Consider the following 24388-nt stretch of genomic DNA (forward strand, 5'->3'; position numbering starts at 1 on the left):
AGGGCTGACGCCTTCCCAGTGCCAGAAGGTCAAGGAAGTTGGTGACCTGATGACAGGGGAGCTGGCGACCGAAGCCCCGGTGAACTCTCGGGAGTGTGTCATGCTGTTCTAGAGGGCCACTACAAGAATAACTAGTCATTCATTATGTGAAGCTAGATGCAGGCTTATGCAGTCATTCTTTTTTATCAAATGGCCACTGGTTAGCAACAAACAGCAGGTTCCTTCACAGACATGAATGATGATAAGAGACAATCCACTGCTACTAAAATGGCATCATTAGTCATTACCGTTCAAAATGCAGGTTAACCTCCTACAATCTGTACCAAAAATTTGAGAAAGTCATGTCACTGCCACACTGCCACAACATATCATGTCTAGGAAATGTATTAAGCATGGCAAATTAGAGAAACAAGTAAAGATCAGACTGCAAAAACACTGTAACTTGTATTGTTAGGCCGCCTTTGTTTTCGCAAAAATGAAAAATGGCCATGTTTTTAGATATTACAACCAAAAGCCAGTATGAGAAATCTTTATAATGGAAATTCATCAAATTAACTTGATTTCAGATTCAACAGTCAGGATCTTGAAAGAATTTCCATTCCTTAAGAATCTATTAAGTTAGGACAGCCCTCTGATACTAAGTTCTGGAAGGTAGGCTCATCCGAGTTTCATATAAAAAAGAAAAAAAGATTAAAACTCTTGCTGGATATGAGTACATGTCTAAGTATCCGACTATAATATTTTATCAAAACTTTCCATTAATTAGCTCAAAATGAAATGCTGAAGTGTTCATACTCATGTGCGAGTGTTTGAGACGGGTACTTGAGATAAAATGAAGAGAGTATGCAAGTTGAAAGGGCACATAATACTTCACCAACAAGAAAAGTCTGTGTGAAAATTTAAACTAGATCAGAAAATAATTAGTCATACATTTTAGGGTTGACCCTTCTTAATAGGTACTTTGTTCACAAGGAGGGCAGCACTAATCCCTCAAACATTGATGGTAATCATGAAAGTACAGTGAAGAAAGATACAGTGTATGTGAATGTAAGGTAAGTTGGTCAAACTACCCTTAAGGCTTGGGAGCACACAATAGGGCTTTAATTAAAAGCCAACAGAAACCAAACTGTCATGACAACGGCTTGGCCTCAGACATATACAGTGTCTCCCATTAAATACAAGGCTTTGGTGTATGTATTTAATTACTTGATAAAAGTAATAGACAAACCATCAGTAAACTGCAGTTACACAACACCCATTTCTGACCAAAAGTTAAGTAGCCAACTGATTCTTCTTCTTGTATGTCAAGTGGATTACTGATACCATGTCATTAAGAAGTAAAAGCAAATAGTACACTTCCTCATATATCTAAGGAAATTCTTTTACACATAATGTTTAGTTAGCCTCGAATATCCATGTTAGATCTGCCACACTCCGACATAGGTATGAACTATGAACAGTTGGAAACTTCATTATGGATCAAAATCATGAAGAGTTTACACAAGATAGCCGAGTGACACTTCGACACATATCCGTGCCCGACACATGTTCCGTTTACTGAGAAAAGAGGGAGGGGGAAAAAACGTTCAATCATTCTCAACATTCTTATACATGTGTGATGTAGCCATGTTGATGTCCTGCCCGTTGCCCAGTTAGTGGGGGTATCCCTCCAATACTGACATTGCTGATATTTGGTATTTATCGGAGTTCCTACAGCAACATGATCTTCCATAATATTTGGGTTCATACAGAAATCAAAAGACACAAGATTCTAAAGAGTGCAGAAAATTCATCACAACAACTCGATAAGATTCTTCTGGCCTGATCAGTGATTACAAGTCCACCCAGGTGGAAAAGGGTAGACAGCAGCCTCACACGAAAGTGTACACTCACTAAAAAGGCTATGAGAAAATACACAATACCTTTCCTGTACAATGGAAACATCCCGAGTCCGAAATTTTAAAATTCACCCGACAACCCATAATTTGTTCGACAAATAGGAATAAAATAGGCAATAACGAGAAGATGAGCACGTAATTATACAGAAATGATCCAATAGAACCGTATAAGAAGTCACCAAAAATGAAAATCTAGTAACCACCATTGAAATAATCAGAAAAACTAGGGCCTTCCTGCTTTTGAAAAGATTGCATCATCCTCGAATCCAATATTTCCAATTGAGATTTCACCCATGGAGGATTATACCTGCTTTCCACCCACAGAGCTTCCCCAGTATCTTTGTGCTTGAAATCAGGAGATTTAAGATTTTTCTGCAAAGCAAATATCAGCAGCAAAATTTAGAATATGGATAAAACCATGTTTTGTCAACAGACTCAACACCAATGCGAACAACCAAAGCATGAACTTGGCCTTAACTTCAACTAGCTCGGACTATCAAGGACAACTTTCAGAAGACCACAAATGAGAAGAAATAGAAAACAATTAGATATGAGAGGAAATGAGTATTAACATTGCACACAGGGAAGTTCAGACACGAAATAATGATAAACTCATTGCTACTCATATTTTTCTATAGCAATTTCCTAGCTGGAGTAGCTTTAGTTTTTGTCAAACTAACTTGGAAACAGATGTCGAGATAAAAATCACATGTAAGATGTTCCCATCCATCTTCCCTCTCATTGTTATTCTTATGCAACTTTGTAAGCTCGGCAAATAGATCTATAACAAATGACATATAGCTAGCAATGTGTAAAAAAATGTTTATAATTCAAGCTACTTCTGCATGTTGAAGGTTGAGAAGAACAACCCAATAAGAATTAATCCCCACTACATCTGTTAGATCCAATGTCTAAGATGAGATATGCATCACTAATGGAATTAAAACTCTCCCGTTCCGTTACAAATTGTCACCATGTAACGGATCGCTATAATAAAAGTCACACACTTCTCGCCGCGTTTTCTGTTCTGCAACGCGAACTCGCCGCGTCAGAACGTTGCTATCCCCGTTATATCCGTTCTTTTCATACATCGGCCAAAATATTTTATAAATCAATTATATAGCTGATGAAACATGATATAGCTAATGAAACATGATATTCTGATAGATTTGATTATATTATGTTGTAATAATGCTTCATAAACAAAAACAATGCAGTAAGGTAGAACATATTAATGTGAATTTTTTTAAAAAATTTACACCGCATCGGTCGCGATCTGTTACATGCATCCGTTACAAGTCGCTTCCGCAACGATCACAACCGCATCCACGATTTTTTTCCTTGAATTAAACAATTATAAACTTATTTAGCTACCTCACCTAGTATCACCTATAGAAGGCAAGCAAGAGTTAGAATATAACCAAGAAAACTCCCATGCCCTTGGGCCTTGTCTTTCCACCCTCTCTTTCCCTCCTTAATCCCTAGCTGTGTCATTAAAGCTTCCTTGCAATGATGCAAGGATCATATAGCCTTCCTGCAATTTTTTGACTCTGACTCTGCCATATTGCTTCACTTCGCCTTCCAGTGATCGCCGAACACTCTGCTGTTTTCCCTCACCTACCCCCCCCCCCTCCTTCCCAGTCCCCGGACCCTCCCCAACCTTCACAGTTTGTTAAAACCAGCCATTGGAAACAAATTTCTGCCGACAATCAGACAGCAGACAACAATGACTGTCACAAACCTCCGTTGAAGACAGATGATTGATGAGGTTGTCTGATGTTCCCTACTTCAAAAGCTATAATTCACTCCTACAACACCTTTTCTGGGCCTACTGATTCACATAAGTCCTGGAGGGTCCCTGGGTCTCTTTATGGCTCAATACAGACCATATATGAAGATGGTTCTACAGTTCCCCCAAGCAAATCTCATTTCAAATATTATAACTCATCTCATGAGGAGTTGTGGACCTATTTTCAATTCTCATATTTCATGCCAATCTTACAGCCAAGGCTCCTATGGTCTCTCCAGGTCCAAGACCATTAAAGACACTGATATACTGGATCTATAGATACCTTCACTAAAATCAATTTTGAACGTTTTCAACTGTTACCCATGAGAACTTGATAGGGGCTTAAACATTTTCTCCACATATTGTATTAGAGAAGAACACAAGCCTCCATGAGGTCACCCTGAATGGCGATCCAAAAACATAGACAATACTAATACCACATTATATTGTGACGAGTATGACAACACATCGAACACCCAACTATAGCAACTGAGCTTGGGAGGACTGAAGGCACTTGAGGTCCTGCAATGGCCGCCAGAGGCTCAAAATTTCCCATCATGAATCTTTAACTCATGTCTGTCAAACCCATCTAAAAGTTGGTGAAAATTTCTCAGCAACATTCGTCTTAGGTCTAAAGAACAAACCTGATAACTTTTAACAAATAGATGATGCAACAATCATGAGTTCATATCAAAAGTTATAACTCATAACTTAAGATCCTCATAAAGCCAATGTTCTTCCTCCTAAAGTGAAAGGTCTTCTAGCAACCAAGGGAACCAAAGATGCATCAAACATATTACATACACAATTAAGCCCATCTTGAAGGCATAACTTACAACTAAGAGACTCTTTTAGATAATGATGCGACGTTTCCATAAAAATAAAAATAAAAATCATGCCTAAGAACGGGTAGGGATGGCAATTTAGTTCATATCCCATTCAAATCCGACCTGATCCATAAACAACAAATCCGATCCGCATCCATTTCAAAAAAGTTTGTACCCAAATCCAAATCCGGCAAAAGAAGTCCAACCCAATCCGACCCCAGTTCGATATAATCTACGCGCTACTTTGTAATGTATTCATTATTTTCCATATAAAACAAAAAGAAAAACTAAAGGCTAAAACTCACCTACCCCTAAAACTCACCATTTCCCTTACTCTTCTAATTCACTAGCAGAAAGCCGTTACTCCTCTCTCTTCTACCTCCATTTCTCCCTCTTTATTCCACATCCCTCAATCTCTCTTCCCCAACCTGTATCATAGCATCGTCTCCCTTTCTGCATTTCCTCATTCTCATTCTTGCTTCTGTTATCTCCATATATATATTATGTCCAAGAGAACAAAAGCAATTACTGAAGCCATGCAAATTCCAAGCGGTGGAACTTGCGCAAATTTCAGGAATGTAATGATGAAGATAAAGATAAAGATAAAGAGAAAAGAAACAATCTCATCTTTCATTGCTGTGGGCCGTTTAATTGGTTTATGAAGGGTAGGTTTCGGTAAGAAGCGTGCAAGGGTAGGTTTCGGTAAGAAATGTATACGCAACATAAAAACGGTTGAATTAAGGTAAAAATTTGTTCCATTAATCAGTTTCTATTATTTGTAAATGCCTGATTCATCTTTGCTCACTGAGTCTGAATCACAAAATTCAAGTGAGATTCAAAGGTAGTTCAGGTCAGACACAGAGTACATGGAATCTAGTCGGGTCAGACACTGAAATCTACTCGGGTCAGACTCGGGCTTTGTAAATTTGCAGTCAAATCAATAGTGGAGGTCTGATTAATCATCCAGTAGATTTGGGTCTGTGCCATTCCTAAGAACGGACATATGGCTGCCTTCAATTAATTATTCAGTAGATTCGGGTCTGTGCCATTCCTAACAATGGACATATGGCTGCCTTCAAAACTATCTCGGGGTTAAACTAAAGAAAAGGCAACACAAGCCATAGAAGATATTTTAAGACAATATAGAGAGTCCCAACCACTCGAGAGTCATTTCAGGTCCCTTGAAAAAGTCCTGGATATCAAACATTGTCAAGGTCGAAAAGTCCAAAAGGTCCCCAAAATAGTCAAATTCAAAGGTTATAATACACACTTACCGACATTCTCGGGGCCGGGGCAACAGACCCCATGAGATGCACCCAAGGCCATAAGAGACCATTTGAAAGCATATACATGTATGAAAACAAGCATAAAACTGCCTTCAGGGTTATTTTGGCGTTCAATTAGAAAGATGCAAAACAAGTCATATAATTACAAGGCATTCAAGGCAATGTAGAGAGTCCCAACTACTTAGGAACATCCCAAACCCCTTAGAAAGATCACAAAAATAAAACATCCTTGGGCGCTGAAAGTTCGAAAACGGACACAAATTAGTACGTTATTTGACATTATCGGGATCAGGCAACAAACCCCACAAGATGCATCCTTGGGCAATAGGAGACCATTTGAAACCTAATACGTACCTAAGAATCGAGATATGGATGCTTTAGAAGCTATTTTAGGGTTAAGGAGGAGAGATAGAAATTAAGGTAATAAAAGGCTTTGTAAGGCGATGTAAAGGCACAACCACCCATGAATCATCCTGAGGCATCCCGAGCCCCTCCGAAAGGTCCAAGACAAAAAAATCCTGCATCACAAATTCTACTCACCAATAATTGCCCACTAGAGCTCTTACTTCCGTGGTGTCGGCCAAAAAAGCATTCAAAATATCCTAGCGAGATAGGTTGAGGGAATTGAGTTCCTGATGACTCTAATCAGTGGCTTTACCGCATAACACTAGCAAATCTGCTCATCCTCAGGGAAACTTAAGAGGGATCTAGCTAGTGAGCGACTCGATTAGTCTTTCGCCCCTATACCGAAGTCAGACGAAAGATTTGCACGTAATATTGCTTCGGGTCTTCACTAAATTTTCCTATGTAGTTCACCATCTTTAGCGGCAGGTATGCTCTCACTCGAACCTTCTCAGAAAATCAAGGTCAGTAGACATTGCTCATGCTAAGGGATCCAGCCAAGTAGCTTCCTTTTTCGTACACTAGCCCATTAACTCGCACACATATTAAGACTCTTTGATTCATATTTCGAGACAGGCAGAATAAGGGGGTCCTTCTGCTAATGCATGTACTACGCGGGCTAACGACGCACACAGCCTGCCACGTCGAGGGGACAACGCTTCAGAAACCCGATTTAGCTGCTCTTTGAATCTGCATCAGCTGCATCCTAGACAATTGGCAGACCACAAACCGACTTTTGGTCATTCCACATTCGACCAGGATACATTGTCAACCCCCATCCACTTCCAAACCGACAATTTCAAGCACTCTTTAAGTGTCTTCTCAAAATCCTTTTCGTATTCCCTCTCTACTTGGAAGATTAGGAGTTAGGACTCATGCCTTTGAAATCTTCTGGCAATGAGGTGGAAATACTCAATACAGATAGATTCAAAATGCCATATATAATGTTACACTTAATATTATTCCCAAGCCTTGAATGATAATCATGACATTGAAATCTTTCAATTGCTTTTAAGAGTAGCCTTCAGCATCTAATAATATTCAGAATATTATATGGCACTAATCACAAAATTAACCCTTGTTAAGTACCATTTTTAAGTATGGTCTTCCTACATCCCAAAGTTAAAAACAAGTCTCCACGGGTTTATCGAGATATTTTTTGATAGCCATTATCAGAAAATGTTGTGACCTTATGCTATACTCGAAAACAACACCTCACTATTTCAAAGACAATAACTAGTATCTAATTACTCTTTCTCATTATAATCAAAGGAGTCGTATTGCCAAACTCCAACCCTACCCCCTACCTTCGCTCTCATAGGAGCAATTTAAATACCTTTTTCAAACACTTATACTCAGTGCTTAAGAAACCCTAAATGTTGAAGAAATTATCGAAGTGCAATTAGAGGTTGACCAAGTGACAATATGACAATAGATGACACCACACAACAAGAGTTCCTATAATAAGCCCAATTCCATAGTTACTCGGCTTTTTGAGACCCTTATGAAGTATTGTAAGATACAAATATACAATACCATGACCACTTTGCTTCTTTCGAAGCTCCCATTTAAAGTAGGGTAAAGGACTTGAATTTATGCAACTTTATCCTAAGAGCTTGTTTAATGCAACCTATTAAATAGAAAACTCTTTAAAAGCTCCGAAGAAGACATGAAGTAATCTAATGGTCACTAAAGCAGTAATCGACATCTTTTTCTTTTTCAAAAGATGCATAAGGTGAACACCGTTTTAAATAACTAACATTGGCCATGAAACCCTTATAAAGGCTTACAAATAATCACAAGTAACATTAGACATTACGTTAAACCATATAAATACCCCTAATAATACCCATTTTAAAGGAGAAAAGTCTATTACTCACATCTTATAATCCTTTTCAACGCGACACTTTTTTTAAGGCCATGGTAACCCCATATTCCACCTATCATATATTGCCTCCACGCAACGCACTAAAAACAACTTAATTCTTAAACCACCGAAAAGCTAGCAAGACAGTGGATATCACCACACCTGAATTTGCTACCGAAAAAGCCAAGTTGAAATCTTTTGTGTTCACTGAAGCCAAAGAAACTCTCTTGAAGATTGGGGGTTTTCTAGACAAGATTATGGAGTGAAAACTTTTTTAATGAAGAACATTCCAACTAGGAACCTTAAAATAAACTGCCTTGGGTATTTACTATTTAGGGGATTGTCTACCTTCGCTATGAAGCTATAATTTCTTATGAGAGATAGGCGTATAACGGCATCGGAGAGAGAGAAAGAGAGAGAGATTCGACATATATATTTCTGGTATGGAATGCAGAAACAAATGGGGCTACTTGTAGCACAATGCATCAAACTCTTGTACTACAATCATCCTACATCTAGTCTAGAGGTTGACGGATCTATAAAACTACCGACTTTGGGTGCAACGGGAAGGCAAGTATGATATCCAAAGAGGTGATACATAACCACCTAGGGTGGGACAATTTTCTAAATCAATAAATTATGGCACTTGAAAGTTGCGGTCATCTTCCCCACCACAAAAGTTACTAAAAGTTGGAGTCAGCTTAAAGAGTGTGTCGACATCTTTGAGCATAACAAATAACAATGAAAGAAATAAGAAAACTTGAAACAAGAGTAAAGAATTCTTCAAAACTCAATCAACTACCTTGTTCTTCCGGTTATCCCACCAGTCTGTTGGATTAGCAAAATATGCTTGCCATAGTTCTTGAGTGGAAAGCTTATTAATTGCAGGAGCCTTGACAAACTTCCCAACTATTAAACAGTCAAAGAAAGCAAGCATTGTCAGTTAAAAAGTCGCGGATAAGGAAAAAAGAATATCAACAACCAAGCCCATAAAAGATCATGATGTTAAATGGAGATTAATCACCTGTACTGGTTGAATCAGAGTTATCATCATACAAGGCCACTGGAGAGGAAGAGTTCCTTTCAACAAAATTAAGTTGCTGAACAACAACCTGAGTCATGAATTATGAATTTTGCATATTAGAAGCCTTATTCAAAGATAAGCAACCAGCTGCAAGAGCTGAAATCATATATATATCAGGTAACCTTGTAGTAGGTCTGTTGTTTTCCATCTTCATTATCAACAGTATCTGATATGAGACGACCAGAGACAAATATCTGCTGACCTTTCTCCAAATGCTGGTGAGCTACATGAGCCAGTTCATCCCAAAGTGTCAAATTGATCCTATAACACAAAAGTATCATTGACTGCTTTCTATCCTTCACTAAAGAAACTAAAATTTCTACCACAACATATTTTTGCTTGCATTGAACAAGTCAAATGCTCAAGGTAATCTAACAGCAATTATTGAGGAGATAAATTTTCTTAGCAGAGTCTTGACTCCTACAAGCACCCATTTTGTAAAGGAAGAAGTCGAAGAACATTCACTTATCCAGCGACCCACAGTCTTCTCTAACCAAAGGATCTCCTTTGCTAAAAGGAAAGAGATGCAGGTCCCATTAAAGTACATCGATAATATCCTACTCGCAGCTAAAACCTTGAAAGATACTTTTTGCTCAAGCAAAGCTTTAAAAACCTTACATAATATCCGATACAAGAACAAATTACAGCATAGTAGTCTATGACTTTTACGCTAGCCACTTTATTTCCTTGTACAGAGCATCTGTACAGAGAGAGTACATCTCACACTAATTAGTGTAATAGTGTTGGGGGCTCATTACATATAGTTAAAGAAACTCGACTCCACAAAAGAATGCGTGAAAAGCTTTGTTTGAATACTCCATCTAAGAGAAAAATGGAGAAAAATATTACCAAGAATATCACCATCATATAAATTGACAATTTCATCAGCATAATGTTGATGAACTATAAAGGCATATGTCTCGAGTCATTAAAAAAAAGGCATGTTGATCTTCTAAATGTGGCTACGCACTGTATTTGAAAGTCCAAGCAGAAATCAGAGTGAAGGGAAGTACTGCCAGGATTAACCGAGAGCAGCACCTAATTTCATCTTCTAGTCAAGCAAGTGGGAGCTTTTAGCTTGATCAGGACATGTTTCCTATGATAGACTAGCCTAGGGGGGGGGGGGGGGCAAGGGTACTTTTGGTTAGTACACACTAGTTATTATGTTAGCTTGGGGAGGAAAGCAGCTAGTTAGAGGAAGCAGTAGCCAAGTCTACTATAAATAGCGGAGATTAGGGAGAGAAGAAATCAGAGAATAATGAGAAGTTATTTAGCTTGTTTAGTTAACTTTGGGAGACTGTCATTTCTGTATTTTCTCACTTGTTAATATAAATCATCATCTTCATCCCTTAGACTATCTGCTTAAATTTCCAGTTCATTACATTTCCCACCATAAAGGGGGGAAGTCATTAGTCATCTTGGCCCAACCAAAGAGAAGGTTCCGAAATAACCAGTTTAAATTATGCATAAGCAAGCAACAGGATGCGTCCACATTTCTCCTCTGAAAAAGCTTCTAGTTCCTCAGTTCATAGATAAATTGCACTCATTTGCATTTATTGTTGTGAAGCTCGTTGCTTACGGACATAGAAAGTCAACTGAAACATCCAAACCTGATTAGTCCCATTACATGAATGCTATTTCCGACTTTATGTATTACCATGTCCCGATGTCCAGATAACACTCTCCGAAATCTAGTGAAGCCACATAATCCTGTCCACAACCTCTAACTTCTTATCAATTCACCCACTAAAATATCTATCTCTAACTACATATTTCCTGCAAAATATACACATCTTTGACCTCAAACTTGAGTCCGGCCCCCAAATTTGCCATAAACAAAAGCTCCTATCCTTTATTATAAGCAGCACATAACCTTTGTACCATCTTGAAATAATAACTGGCATAAACAATGCTGCATACACTCTTTATGTTCACCAAAATAATCCTACACAAAAGACGAAACTTGATCGCTTCAAATTAGACCTTATCCTAAAGTTATTACAAATTGAAGGGGAAGATATTCATTCCTAAATCCCACACCTCAAAATTAAACACCAACTACAAACTCGATCTCAATTTTGTTTTTAACAACCAATATGTATGAATTTCCAACATAAAACATGAGAACAAAAAACAATAACATGAAAACAAAAATCACTCCAACCACCCAGTTTCCATATCATGCTGTATTTAATATTAAAAACATTCCAAATTCAACCATTACCCAATTACCCACTAACTAAAAGAGCTCAAATTTCGATTTCAAACCATATAAGGAATTAAGTGAAACTATAACCAAATACATCATTAAAATTTTAATTACCCACTAACAAAAAGAATTCAATTTTGGATTTCAAACCATATAAGAAATTAAGTGAAACTACAATCAAATAAATCATTAAAATTTAATTACCCACTAACAAAAAAGAACTCAAATTTCGAAATCAAACAATGAATAAAGTGAAACTACAATGAAATAAATCATTAAACTTTAAATTACCAACTGGTATTAGTGGCAGATTTTCGGACAGCAAGACGAGTAGAAGCAACAACTTTGCCAGAACTAAGGTGAGTAAGTTGAACAGGCAATGCTACAATTCCAATGAGTTGAACAGAATTACAGAGTTCTTTCTTCCACTGAATTTCTGATGGTCTTGTGTATGTTTCCATAGAATCGTAAGAGTCTTGGTTGCTTAGTGAACATCTTGTTTCTGTCTTGCACACCAAGTGTTTGATGTTTTGCCTAAGTGAAAATGAAGGTAAGGATGAAAAAGAAAATGAACATGAGATAGGTATTAGGGTTTTGCGCATGAATTGAGGTTTACAATAAAGGGTTTTCGTCAATGTTGCCATATCTGTCTTGGGTTGTTAACGATGGTTTGTCTTCCTTATTCTTATGAGATTTTATGTGTGTTTCTTGGAGGCGGCAAATGCAGTGATTGAACGAACAAGTCTCCATCATTTTTTGTGGGAAAACAAAAATCTCCATTTTTTGGAAATAAATGAAAGTTGAAACGTGTGGAAAAAAACAACCCGATCTTTATGTGAAAAATATTAATAATTATTATACTTTAAATTTTTTTTAAATACATATTTAATTTATTTGAAATTATATATAAATACCCCCTACCCCAACCTACCCCCTACCTACCCCCCACCTAGTACCCCTACCTACCCCCCACCCCCTACCCCTACCTACCCCCCACATACCCCCCACCCCCTACCCCTACCTACCTCCAACCTAGTACCTCCACCTACCACCAACCCCCTACCCCTACCTACCCCCACCTAGTACCCCCTCCTACCCCCCTCCCCTACCCCTACCTACCCCCCACCTATTACCCCCACATACCCCCCACCCCTACCCCACCTGCCACCCACCTAGTACCCCACTACCCTCCACCCCCTACCCCTACCTACCCCCCACCTAGTACCCCACCTACCCCCACCCCCTACCCCTACCTACCCCCACCTAGTACCCCCACCTACCCCCTCTACCCCGCTCCCCCTACCCCTACCTACCCCCCACCTAGTACCCCCACATACCCCACCCCCTACCCCTACCCCCTACCTACCCCATACCCCCCACCTAGTACCCTTACCTCCACCCCACCTAGTACCCCTACCTACCCCCCACCCCCTACCCCTATCTAATACCTCCTACCCCTACCTACCCCCTACCCCCACCTACTACCACCACCTACCCCCCACCCCCTACCCCCACCTACCCCACCTAGTACCCCCACCTACCCCCTCCTACCCCCTCCCCCTACCTACCCCCACCTAGTACCCCACATACCCCCCACCCCCTACCCCACCTACCCCCAACCCCTTCATCTACCTACCCCCAACCCCTACCCCTACATACCCCCACCCCTCCCCCACCTACCCCCCACCCCCTACCCCACCTACCCCCACCCCCTACCCCCACCTACCCCTAACCTAGTACCCCCACCTACCCCCCACCCCTACCCCTACCTACCCATACCCCCACCTAGTACCCCTACCTACCCCCAACCCCTTCATCTACCTACCCCCAACCCCTACCCCTACCTAATACCCCCTCCCCTACCTACCCCCTCCCCCACCTACTACCCCACCTACCCCCACCCCCTACACCCACATACCCCCCACCCCTCCCCTACCTACCCCCACCCCCTACCCCTACCCCTACCTACCCCCTACCCCCACCTAGTACTCCTACCTACCCCCTACCCCTACCTAACCCCACCTAGTACCCCACATACCCCCACCCCTACCCCACCTGCCCCCACCCCCTACCCCACCTGCCCCCCACCTACCTTCCACCCCTACCCCCACCTAGTACTCCTACCTACCCCCTACCCTACCTAACCCCCACCTAGTACCCCACATACCCCCACCCCCTACCCCCACCTGCCCCCACCTACCCTCCACCCCCTACGTACCCCCCACCTAGTACCCCCACCCCCCACCCCCTACCCCTACCATACCCCACCCCTTACCCTACCTACCCCCACCCCCTACCCTACCTAATACCCCTACCCTACCTCCCCTCCCCCTACCTACCCCCCACCTAGTACCCCTACCTACCCCCACCCCTACCCCCTACCACCCCCCACCTAGTACCCCTACCATACCCCCCACCCCCTACTCCTACCTACCCCCCCCCCCTACCCCACCTACCCCCACCTAGTACCCCCACCTACCCCCCACCTACCCTACCTACCTCCACCTAGTACCCCCCTACCACCCACCTTACCCCTACCTACCCCGCCTAGTACCCCACCTACCCCCCACCCCTACCCCTACCTACCCCCCGCCTAGTACCCCCCTACCCCCACCTACCTCCCACCTAGTACCCCCACTACCACGCACCCCCTACCCCTACCTACCCCCACCTAGTACCCCACCTACCACACCCCTACCCCTTACCCCCCACTAGTACCCCCACATACCCCCCACCTCTACCCTACCTACCCCCCACCCCTACCCCCCCTAGTACCCCACATACCCCACCCCTACCCTTACCTACCCCCCACCCCTACCCCACCTACCCCTCACTAGTACTCCCACCTACCCCCACCCTACCCTACCTACCCCCCACCCCCTACCCCTACCTACCCCACCTAGTACCCTACCTACCCCCCACCCCCTACCCCTACCTACCCCCACCTAGTACCCCACCTACCCCACATACCCCCACCCCTACCCTACCTACCCCCACCTAGTACCCCCACATACCCCCACCCCTATCCCTACCTACCCCCCACCAGTACCCCCACATACCCCCACCCCCTACCCCTACCTACCCCCCACCTAGTACCCCTCACCTATCCCTACCCCCTACCCCTACCTACCCCTTACTCCCTACCCCTACCTACCCACCACCACCTACCTACCCTACCCCCATCTACCCCTACCACCTTGTCCCCTCCTAGCTCTACCCTTACCTACCACCATCTACCCTTTCCTAACCCTACCTTTTCCTACCCCGACCACCCTACCCCCTCCTACCCTCATCACCTACCCCTTCCTACCACCTCCTACCCTCTCCTATCACTACACTCCTATCCCCTCCTCTATCCCCCCTAACACCTTACCTCGTTCCACCTACCCCCTCCTTCCCCTACCCTCCTACCCTTACCTTCCTACCCCCTATCCTCTGACCCCTATTTACCTTAATTTTTTGGAAATAGATGAAAGTTGAACGTGTGGAAGAACACTAAAACACTATCTTTATGTGAAAAATATTAACAAATTTTGTTAATAAATGATATACTTTGAACAGTTTTTAAAAAATAAATAACTAATTTGTTTGAAATTTCATATTAATAACAACTTTCTACTATTTCTTTTGAATTCACAATCACTTCATAAATTTTAGCTAAATCGTTAATTTTACTACGTTAGTGGCATGATGTGAAACTATCTTATTACCATTTAAATCTTCTTCCACCATCCTACCACGAAACTCATTACCTTTGCGATTTCCTTTTCTCTACTAACCGCCATTACAAGGTGTGTGGTTTTGTAATTGGTTTGTAGTGTGGTATGGGTCGATTTTTTGATGGGTAGAGGTGGTAGTGGATCCATAGTTGGTCAGGGTGTTGGGGTGGGAATCATTATTGTTAAAATCCCGATCCGGATCTTACGATTCTACGATTTTACGATCCTAGAGGACCTCACCGATCCCGATCCTACATAGGATCTTAATTTTGTAGAATCTTTCGATCCTGCCCAACCATAAAAAATCACATGGTAGGATCTTCACAGGATTCTACGATCTTACGACTCTACGATCTGATTCTAACGTATAAAAATCATAAAGTAATTTCACATATTATATTTCTCCTATTAGATTTTGGTCGCATGTTACTTCAATCTTATAATATTGAAAAACTATCATCATTTTCTAAATAAAAAATTCATTATTAATATGTGTAAATTTTTAACATGAGGTTCTCACCATAGTTTAGTATAATTATCGATATTTCACCGAATCGTAGGATCTTTCCTACGATTCGATCCCACCGATTCGATTCTACCAACCCCTATGATCCAAAGTAGGATCCCGATCCTGATAACATTGGGTGAGATGATTTTAGAATGGACGGAGGTGGTGGTAGTTTTGTAGTTTGTTGTGGTTGCGGGTGGCTAGATTTTTGGGTGAGTGGGGGTGTTGGTGGCGGCAATGGTGACAAGCATGATTGTTGCATGTGGTAGGGGGCGGTGGTGGACCGGTGGTGGTGGAGGACGGGTAATATCGTAATTTCACGTGCCACTAACAGAGAAAAATCAACGTTTTTTACAAGATTATGTTTAGTGGTATTGATTCCAAACATATTTAGTCAGCCTTGGTATTTATATCAAATTTCAGATAACCTAGTTATTTATTTCAAAAAAGTGTCCAAAGTATGGTATTTATTGACAAAATGTCCAACATATTAAGAATCAAGGTTGGCCTAGTTGATATGAACTATAAAGCCCTCATTTCACCTCTTTACTAATGAAATTTGGCACTAATTAAAATGAATATTCAAATTGGATGTTACCGATTCAAACTAGTTTGTGCTAATTCAAGTTCATTGATTAATATTTCATTTTATTGCCTCTAAAAAAATTCATTTTATTGAACTTGATTTGTACTGCTAAATTTTTTAATGATTTTTGTGCATATTGAATAACTCCCCGCGAGCCTTATGAGAAATGATTCAAATATGGAGAGTCAGAGCCAAGGGCAATCAAATCTAAGTTATAATGATGTTTGGGAACCTTAGGATGGTGGTGAACAAGTAGTAGACAAAGTGTAGCACGATCCACAATTCCCCTTGAAATTCATATATTGAATTGAGGATGTAACTAGGTCGAATTTTAGGTTGTTCGAAATAAGCTTGATAAAAATTATAGGTATTTGAGTGTTACTCTATCTCATAAAGGTATTAATTTCTTGTTTAAGCTTTACTCACATACCTAATTAACTCAATGAATTTGTAAACGAGCTTGATTCAATACTCATGCTTTGGTTTAAATAACTAATAGTTCCAAATAAAGAAATCCAATTGAACTATTACCCAACTAGTGCACACGTCAAGGAAAACAACCACAAACTTTACATAAGTAAAAAAATAACTTGTATAGTATTTTATTCTAGCAAACAAATTGTTTTTAAAAAAAAAAACTTATAAGTCTCCAAAAGAGTTACTTTCTAATACTAATTAATTCATGAAAGTATTTTAACTCACCTCGTTTACTAAAAAAAAAAAAAAAAACACAATGTCTTGTTTGAACTTGTTCACTTAATAAACAAAATTTGGCCAAATTTACACTCAAGTACGTCATCAACATATCTAGTCATTTGCAACCATAATTTTAGGGATGGCAAAAGTTGATCCAACCGGATTAATCGACCCAAACCCAACCTAAAAATTCCGAGTTTGGTTTGAGATTTTCGACCTGAAATTAAAAATGGGTCGACCCAACCCGACATGAAAATATAACAGTTTAGGTTAAGACTGACCTTTTGAACATGAAAACAACTTGAACAACCCAATTTAGAAGTCAGTTAATTTTTGGGTTGGGTCAACATTAAATTAACCCGAGTTTTATAATTTTTATAACCTAAATTATGTTTTTCTAACTTGTATTGGACCAAGCCCGCTTCTTAAATCTTCTAAATTTCTAAACATATAATAAAAAAATCTTCTAAATTTGATTAAACTGGAATTTGAATTCAAGACTCACTCAACATGTTGAATTATTAACATGATTAAATTTAATTTCAAGTCATTTTGGGTTAGTTTTGGGACTAATCCGAAACCGGAAAGGTTGGGTTTAGTTATGATTTTCGACCTGAAATTAGAATCAGGTCGGGTTTAGATTAAAGGTAAAATGACCAGAAATAAAAATCAGGTCAACCTGAAGTTGATCCGAATAGACTAGAAATAAGAATCAGGTCAGATTTACCCTCAAAAAAAAAAAAAATAGAATCAGGTCGGATTTAGCTTTTGATTTATACTTGTATTGAGTTGTATTTGTTCTAATAAGTGTTTGATTAGGAGCCCAAAGTATAGAAGAGTCCATTTTATGTCTCTTGGGCCAAATTTGTGGCTACCACACTCATCTAGCTGGTCATCATCAGTAAACTAAAACACAACTCTTTCTCTCTCCTCCTCTCTCTTCCCCCAAATCTCCATTGTTGTAACTCCCAAGCTTTCTCTCTCCTCCGAAAAATGTTCGCTCGTCGGGCGGCCCAACGAATGTTGGAGATCCGTCATGTTTTGCGTCAATCTCCTCAGGTAAATTGAAAATTATCTCTTTCTTTTTCTAATTTGCTCGTCGATTTTTTTTTCTCGCATTTTCAATCCAATCAAACGACATGGAAACGTCTGAGATGCTTTCTCTCTCCTCATTTGCAGGCTTCTCGATCGTTTTCTACTGCTCTAAACTATGTAAGTTGTTGATTCATCGTTTTCTTCGTATTCAGCTCATTTCTTCAATTTTCGCTGATTTTTTTTTGGGGAAATTAGATATTAATTTGAATGTAAACTTACTTTGTTTCATCTGTTTATGTGACAGCACCTTGATTCACCTGATAACAATCCTAACGTTAATTGGAAGTTCAGTGAAGCAAACCAACAAAAGGTGATTTATATGATCTTAATTTTTGCTGAAAAAACACGAATTTCACCATTTGCAGCTGATTATATGAGCATTTCCTGTTGCAATTATGGTCACTTTTAGTCTAATATATTTTGATGTCATTTAATCGCTTTGCTAATGAATCATGATATGATAAATTGATAATGATAGATATGTTTATACAAAGTTAATATGCAAACGATCACATGTTTTAGCTATATAAAGTTAGTTTTTATTCCCAAGAACTGATTCCTTGATCAGCTTTCATGCTGAGATATGTAGTGAAATGGCCTTCTGAAACTGCGGAAGTTACAAGTTATATCAGAAATGTGACCTCTAAGACGGTACCTCCCTAGCTGTCATGTTTCTGAATTTTGAGATTACTTGAATAGCTTTGTTTAAACCCTAGACTGAAGAATTCATGTCTCATTAATCTTTGTCCATAAGGCTTGAAATATAGCCCAACAGTGGTGGAGTTTGTTCAGGAGGTTCATCTTATTTGACTTCAGATATAGTTTGCACTTGCCTATCCAATACGTGATTATACAATGCAAGTATTTTCTTAAGTTTGATGTTAGGGGAACTATGCCAGTGTCTAACCAGCGAACTAGTGCTGATTGTTCTGCATTTGCCAAGGTAACACTGCAATGATATGGTTTCTGTGGTTCATCACTTCATTGTGCTCTGAGGTCAACTTATCTGATGAAGTTGTCATACATCGATGCCTAAAAATCATTACATAGCTGTAGTCAGTCACTTTGAGCTTGAGTTATAGTTACAGTGTCTTACAGAAATCAGTTCTCTGGTAAGATAATGGGTAATGGCAGCATTTTTTGTATTTTTATCCTGAGGTTATTAGCTTGCTAAATTTTCTCATGCCCATAGTTCCTTCGATCTTTCTTTATCCTCCTGCCTGGCTAGAGGCCATTAGTATTGTTCATCTTTATTATCTGAAGTACTTTGACAGTTGAAAACTATTGTTTCTGAATTATACTACTATTATCAGTTATCTCTACTCTTTCTCCAAGCCTCGTCCTTCTCTTCTTTGTTAATAGTACTTTTACTACCTTTTTTTTTGTCTATCTGAAACTGCCTCTATGCTACTTTTCTGAAATTCTTGGCTGAAGTGTTACACGACATGTAGAGTTAGCTTGACTATCGGAGTTTTTTTTATTTTTCCTGTTGTAGGTGAGGGAGATATTATCTCACTACCCATCAAACTACAAGCAGTCTGCTGTTATTCCTTTGCTGGATCTTGCTCAACAGCAGCATGGTGGTTGGCTTTCTGTTTCAGCAATGAACGAGGTATGCCAAGACATATTTTGTTAATGATATTTTTATTATAGTTTTTACGAATATCTTTCCTTTGAGAAAAATTGTTTATTAAGACAAATTACAAAGGAAATTGATTATTACATTTTACATCTAAAATTAGAGCATGTTAGAGTTTAGACTGAAAAATTGTGATACTTAATTGAATTGGAGAATTGCTAGAAGTCGACAATATAGCTATTTTTCTCTGTTGTTTCTCAGATATATGAATATATTAACTCAGCTGGTATGCAATGCTGCAGCGAATTGGATTTTTTCAACACATCAAATCTTAATGTTCTTCCTGTCCCCAACAAACAATTTCTATTCATGCTAGGTCTGCTGTTGCACTGGTTTAGATTGAGTGCCATGGCTATCTATTTCTCAAACTCATATATGAGTGATTACTCACATTCTTTGGAGATGTTGGACATGTACGACATATCCAACATTAATTAAGCAGATGAATTTGGCCTGATAAGCTGGATAAAGTCAGGTGACACAGGTTGCTTGATGATTGCTGGTTTCTTTTGTTTAAGATGACTTGATTTTTTAAGGTGATGATTGTTGAGGTTTGATTAATTGGTCTGGCTCCATTTTTTAAATAGCATACATCCTAGCTCTTTGGTTTGTGGAATGACATGTAGCACGAAATCTTGCATCAGAATTGCTTTGTGTTGTTCATTGGTTCTGCAAGTATTCTGTACATGACTTCACTGTTTGAATCACTCTGAAAAGGAAACTAGTAAGGAAACAGTGACTTTCACGTTCTTCAGGACTCACGTGTACAAAGCTTGCATGAGTACAATATTTTTTGCTGCCATTTCAGAAATTAAATATCCTCTGGCAATTTGAATGTCACTTGGCATTTCCTATATGCGACGTCCTTGCTAGATAAATTCCTTAGGGAACCATTTTGAGAAGAACAATTACATTCTTCTAGAGATTCATGGGAGCATTTATAGTATGTCGTTTCACTTTGTTCAAAAGGATCTTTTCTTTTATTAGAGTTAATTTATTCTGAGTAATGCAGGTGGCCAGGATAATAGAGGTCGCTCCTATCCGTGTTTTTGAGGTTGCAACTTTCTATTCAATGTTTAATCGGACAAAGGTCAGAAATTTATTATTGATTGATACGCAATCATCTATGTCTGATGCTCTCCCCTTGTGTTCTCATAATTATTTTTATCTTGTTCAGGTGGGAAAATATCATCTTTTAGTTTGTGGAACAACACCTTGTATGATCCGTGGCTCACGAGATATTGAAGAAGCCCTGTTGAAACACCTAGGGGTGAAGCGAAACGGTTAGTCTAGTTTACTGAAATTTCTTGTCAACTACCTAAAAATGCTTCATAATGAACTGAGGAAATGTGTAAATAGTTTAATCTTGTGTCTGTTCAACAGAGGTAACAAAGGATGGTCTTTTTTCTGTTGGAGAAATGGAGTGCATGGTGAATGCTTCTGTCATTGAATTACCTCTTTGATGCAGTTTATCTTATTTCTCTCTTCCTGTCTCTTAACTCTTAAGTATGAAACTTAACATGTTTTATATTTACAGGGATGTTGTGTGAATGCTCCTATGATTACTGTTGCTGATTACTCCAATGGATCTGAAGGATATACTTACAACTACTATGTGAGCCTTGATAACACATTTCTCACATTGTAAAATGGTCAGTTAGGGGATCATTAGACATTTATGTTTGGTCTCTTTGTCAATTGCAGGAGGATGTTACTCCAAAACGTGTAGTGGAATTAGTTGAGATGTTGAGGAGAGGAGAGAAGCCTCCTGTAAGTCAACTAAGCTGGCATTTTGTTGTTTCCTGACTTATGAAAAAATATCTATCTTTTTGTTCTGTACAGATAGAAAGGCCATTATAATGGACATTAGTCAGCATGTCTGACTCTGATAATCTGAATTCCTTTTCCATTATTCTATCCCATACAAGATACTACTATGCATGAAATTTATAAGTGATTAATGTGTGATTCTGGTCATTACGTAGATATACTGTTGGCCAAGAAGTCAATCTCCAGAAAAGATAAAAAGTAACATCCAAATTCAAGCACATTAAAGCTTAGGTCTTCCAGGAATTTGCTGTGGAATGAAAAAATGGTCTTCTGGAATTGTTATTCTTGGTCTTAATCAATTATATGCATGCATATTTTTTTTCCTGAAAAATCATTAAACTATGATGCAGTAATTTGCTCCGGCTTCATGCTTTAGGTCCTAGAGAGGGTCGGTCTGATCAGTTTATCTTCTACTTACCTTGGCAAGAAGTATTTTGTAAGGGTCATATATAAGTTACTCAGGGTATTTTGCACTGTTCCAAAACCATTTCCTGCAAGTTTGGAGACGGTGCCACTAGCAGCAAAATGTCACCAAGTGTGTTGACTGCTCTGTGAGTCTTGTCATATCTGAAACACCTTTGACCACTGAAGAGCACAGCTAAGCAAATAAGACTCATTATAGTGGTTTGGAGCCTAAGGGCTTTTATGACCCATTAGGTAGTGTAATTTGGTAGACGGTAATAGACGACACAATTAGGCCTTGTTATACTGGTAATGAATTCATATATAATTTTGTAAAGGGAGTTTCATGTTAGTTCTCATGGCAATGGACCATCATCATAAATTTGTATTACCACTTCTAAAGTGGTAATGGATGGTAACGATGTGTGAAAGGAAAAAAGATATTTGGGGATGGAAGAGTATTACCATGTATCTTGATATAAAACTTCATTCACAAAATTACCTACAAATTCATTACTATTACCACCATATATCAACGCCTACAAGTACCAAACGGGCAGGTTGTATTCTTTACGAAAGAGCTGCCAGGCGGCTGATATGCTATAATGTGCTCTCTGTTGCTAAGAGTGCTCTCAGTCGCTCATTGAAGCCACCCACTCTTGCTTATCAGTGTGTATTATTGTTGCCAAAGCGAACACTATTGTCGTTTCCTAATCTCTATATTAAGAAACTTGAAGAATATATATTTTGTGGAATGCTATCTTAAAGCTTATTCTGAATTGCTGTTTCAGGCTGGCACCCAAAATCCAAACAGAATCAGGTCAAGCCCAGAAGGAGGAAATAAAACATTGTTAGGAGAACCGAAGCCTCCTCCATGCAGGGATCTTGATGCTTGCTGAGGTTGGCATCTGGAGGATAATGCTTCAAATAACGTGAATACATGATGTTTATTTCAATGATACACCCCCATGCTCTGATGAGCTTGTAGCATTTTTGCTGTACTGATGCTGTTTTCCCACATATGTGGTTTTTAGCTTTTACGTTAGGTGTTATAAGGAATTATTGTTCGAAGAGCTCCTGTGCATGAGCTCGATGATGGGAAGAACTGAATAATCCCCTGCAATTTACTTCCGGTATCTCCTTGTGAGAAAAGCTTTAAGTTGAATGAGCATTGTTTGGAGTTTGTTGTACTTAACTCTGCATTTGATTTGCCAAACGTTGCCTCCCCACCCCCCTCCCGGCCTCCCATTTTCAATTTTTCATAGATGATGAAAATTTGGTATATGCTAATTGATAAGTTGAATGAAAATTTGGTCAGGTGTCAGGTCAGCAGCTTTAGGATCAATGATAATTGATAAGTGGTTGCAACCTATTTTTTGTACAAGAATTATTAATGTTGTACATATATACATGCTCACCTAAAACCTAATATGCTGAGTTATAGAATAAAGTAAAACTTAACGGAAACAATTGCACAAAAGGACAAGAAAATTATTTGTGGATCAATTACAATAGGATGTTACATAAAAATGAATTATATGTTCTGAAAATATTCTAGGAATAAAAATGTGTACGAAATATGCTCATTTTGCTAATTTTATGTTTTTTTTCTCCATATATGTTTTTTGTTCATTTTAAGAAATTCTTGTTCAATTTATGTATATGCTTATTTTTGGATTTTACACGTTATAACTCTAATGAATAAGTGATGTAACTCTAATGAAAAAGTGATGTAACTCCAAAACAACAAAAAATTGAAAAAATATTTCAAAAAAATAATATTTTTTTTGGGCTTGAATTTTTTTCAGGGGTATAACTCTAATGAACAAGTGTTGTAACTCTAATCTAATCGTGTGATTGAGATACATTATCATTTCTCATGTAAGGAGCATTCTCATGTGATCTTTCCCCTATATATATATATATATATATATATATATATTATATATATATATATATATATATATATATATATATATATATATATATATATATAAACATTTTGAATGTGTTGGGATCTCACTCTAAACTATGACCTTCATTAATTCAAAAATAGCCGCCGAACATCCTTTAAGATGCACCTAAAAAGTGGCAGCTTTGGTGAAGTAGAGGCTAATATGAAGATTAGAGCTAGTGAAGAGTACCCCTCACTATATTGAAATTCCACAGAAAAATATAAATCACTAGAAAAAATAACCATTTTTTCTTAATTAGATAACAATTTGTTGAATAATTTAGAAAGTAAGGTAATATAAATTAATTTATACAAAGGTATATTAAGGACTTCCATGACTTTGAACGGAAGTAAGAACAACTTTTACGATTGTTTCGGGGTCAATCCGTGGCTGCACCACAAATTATAAATGGGTGGTTGGATGACATTCTAGGGCAATTTAAATGGTGCGAAGCACCCGGGATGCATTATAAGTCGTGTCACACCCCATAGGAAGGTTTTCGACGAAAAATATCACCGGGCCCGGAGGAGCCCTAAAACGGTCAAAATTGAAGCTACTTTTAGACATCCACGAGACCCGTGCAACGAATATCGTGG

General features: G+C 39.1%; 2 protein-coding genes across 2 annotated transcripts; one reads left to right on the forward strand and one right to left on the reverse strand.

The window, feature by feature from the left end:
* Positions 1-1769: 1769 nt before the first annotated feature.
* Positions 1770-12158, reverse strand: LOC104894590 (protein OSB1, mitochondrial). Its single transcript, XM_010680861.4, has 5 exons — positions 11654-12158; positions 9276-9414; positions 9094-9181; positions 8872-8978; positions 1770-2270 (listed from the first exon to the last, which is right to left on the reverse strand). The coding sequence occupies exons 1-5, from the start codon at positions 12004-12006 to the stop codon at positions 2091-2093; spliced, it is 867 nt and encodes a 288-aa protein (XP_010679163.2). The 5' UTR covers positions 12007-12158; the 3' UTR covers positions 1770-2090.
* Positions 12159-17727: 5569 nt separating this feature from the next.
* Positions 17728-23032, forward strand: LOC104894589 (NADH dehydrogenase [ubiquinone] flavoprotein 2, mitochondrial). Its single transcript, XM_010680860.4, has 10 exons — positions 17728-17930; positions 18051-18083; positions 18211-18276; positions 19462-19578; positions 20618-20695; positions 20783-20888; positions 20989-21035; positions 21143-21220; positions 21310-21375; positions 22629-23032. Exons 1-10 carry the CDS (start codon positions 17865-17867, stop codon positions 22734-22736), a joined length of 765 nt encoding a protein of 254 aa, XP_010679162.2. The 5' UTR covers positions 17728-17864; the 3' UTR covers positions 22737-23032.
* The last annotated feature ends 1356 nt before the right edge of the window (positions 23033-24388 follow it).

The sequence above is a fragment of the Beta vulgaris genome, chromosome 5, assembly GCF_026745355.1.
Source record: "Beta vulgaris subsp. vulgaris cultivar EL10 chromosome 5, EL10.2, whole genome shotgun sequence".
Classification (NCBI taxonomy): Eukaryota; Viridiplantae; Streptophyta; class Magnoliopsida; order Caryophyllales; family Amaranthaceae; genus Beta; species Beta vulgaris.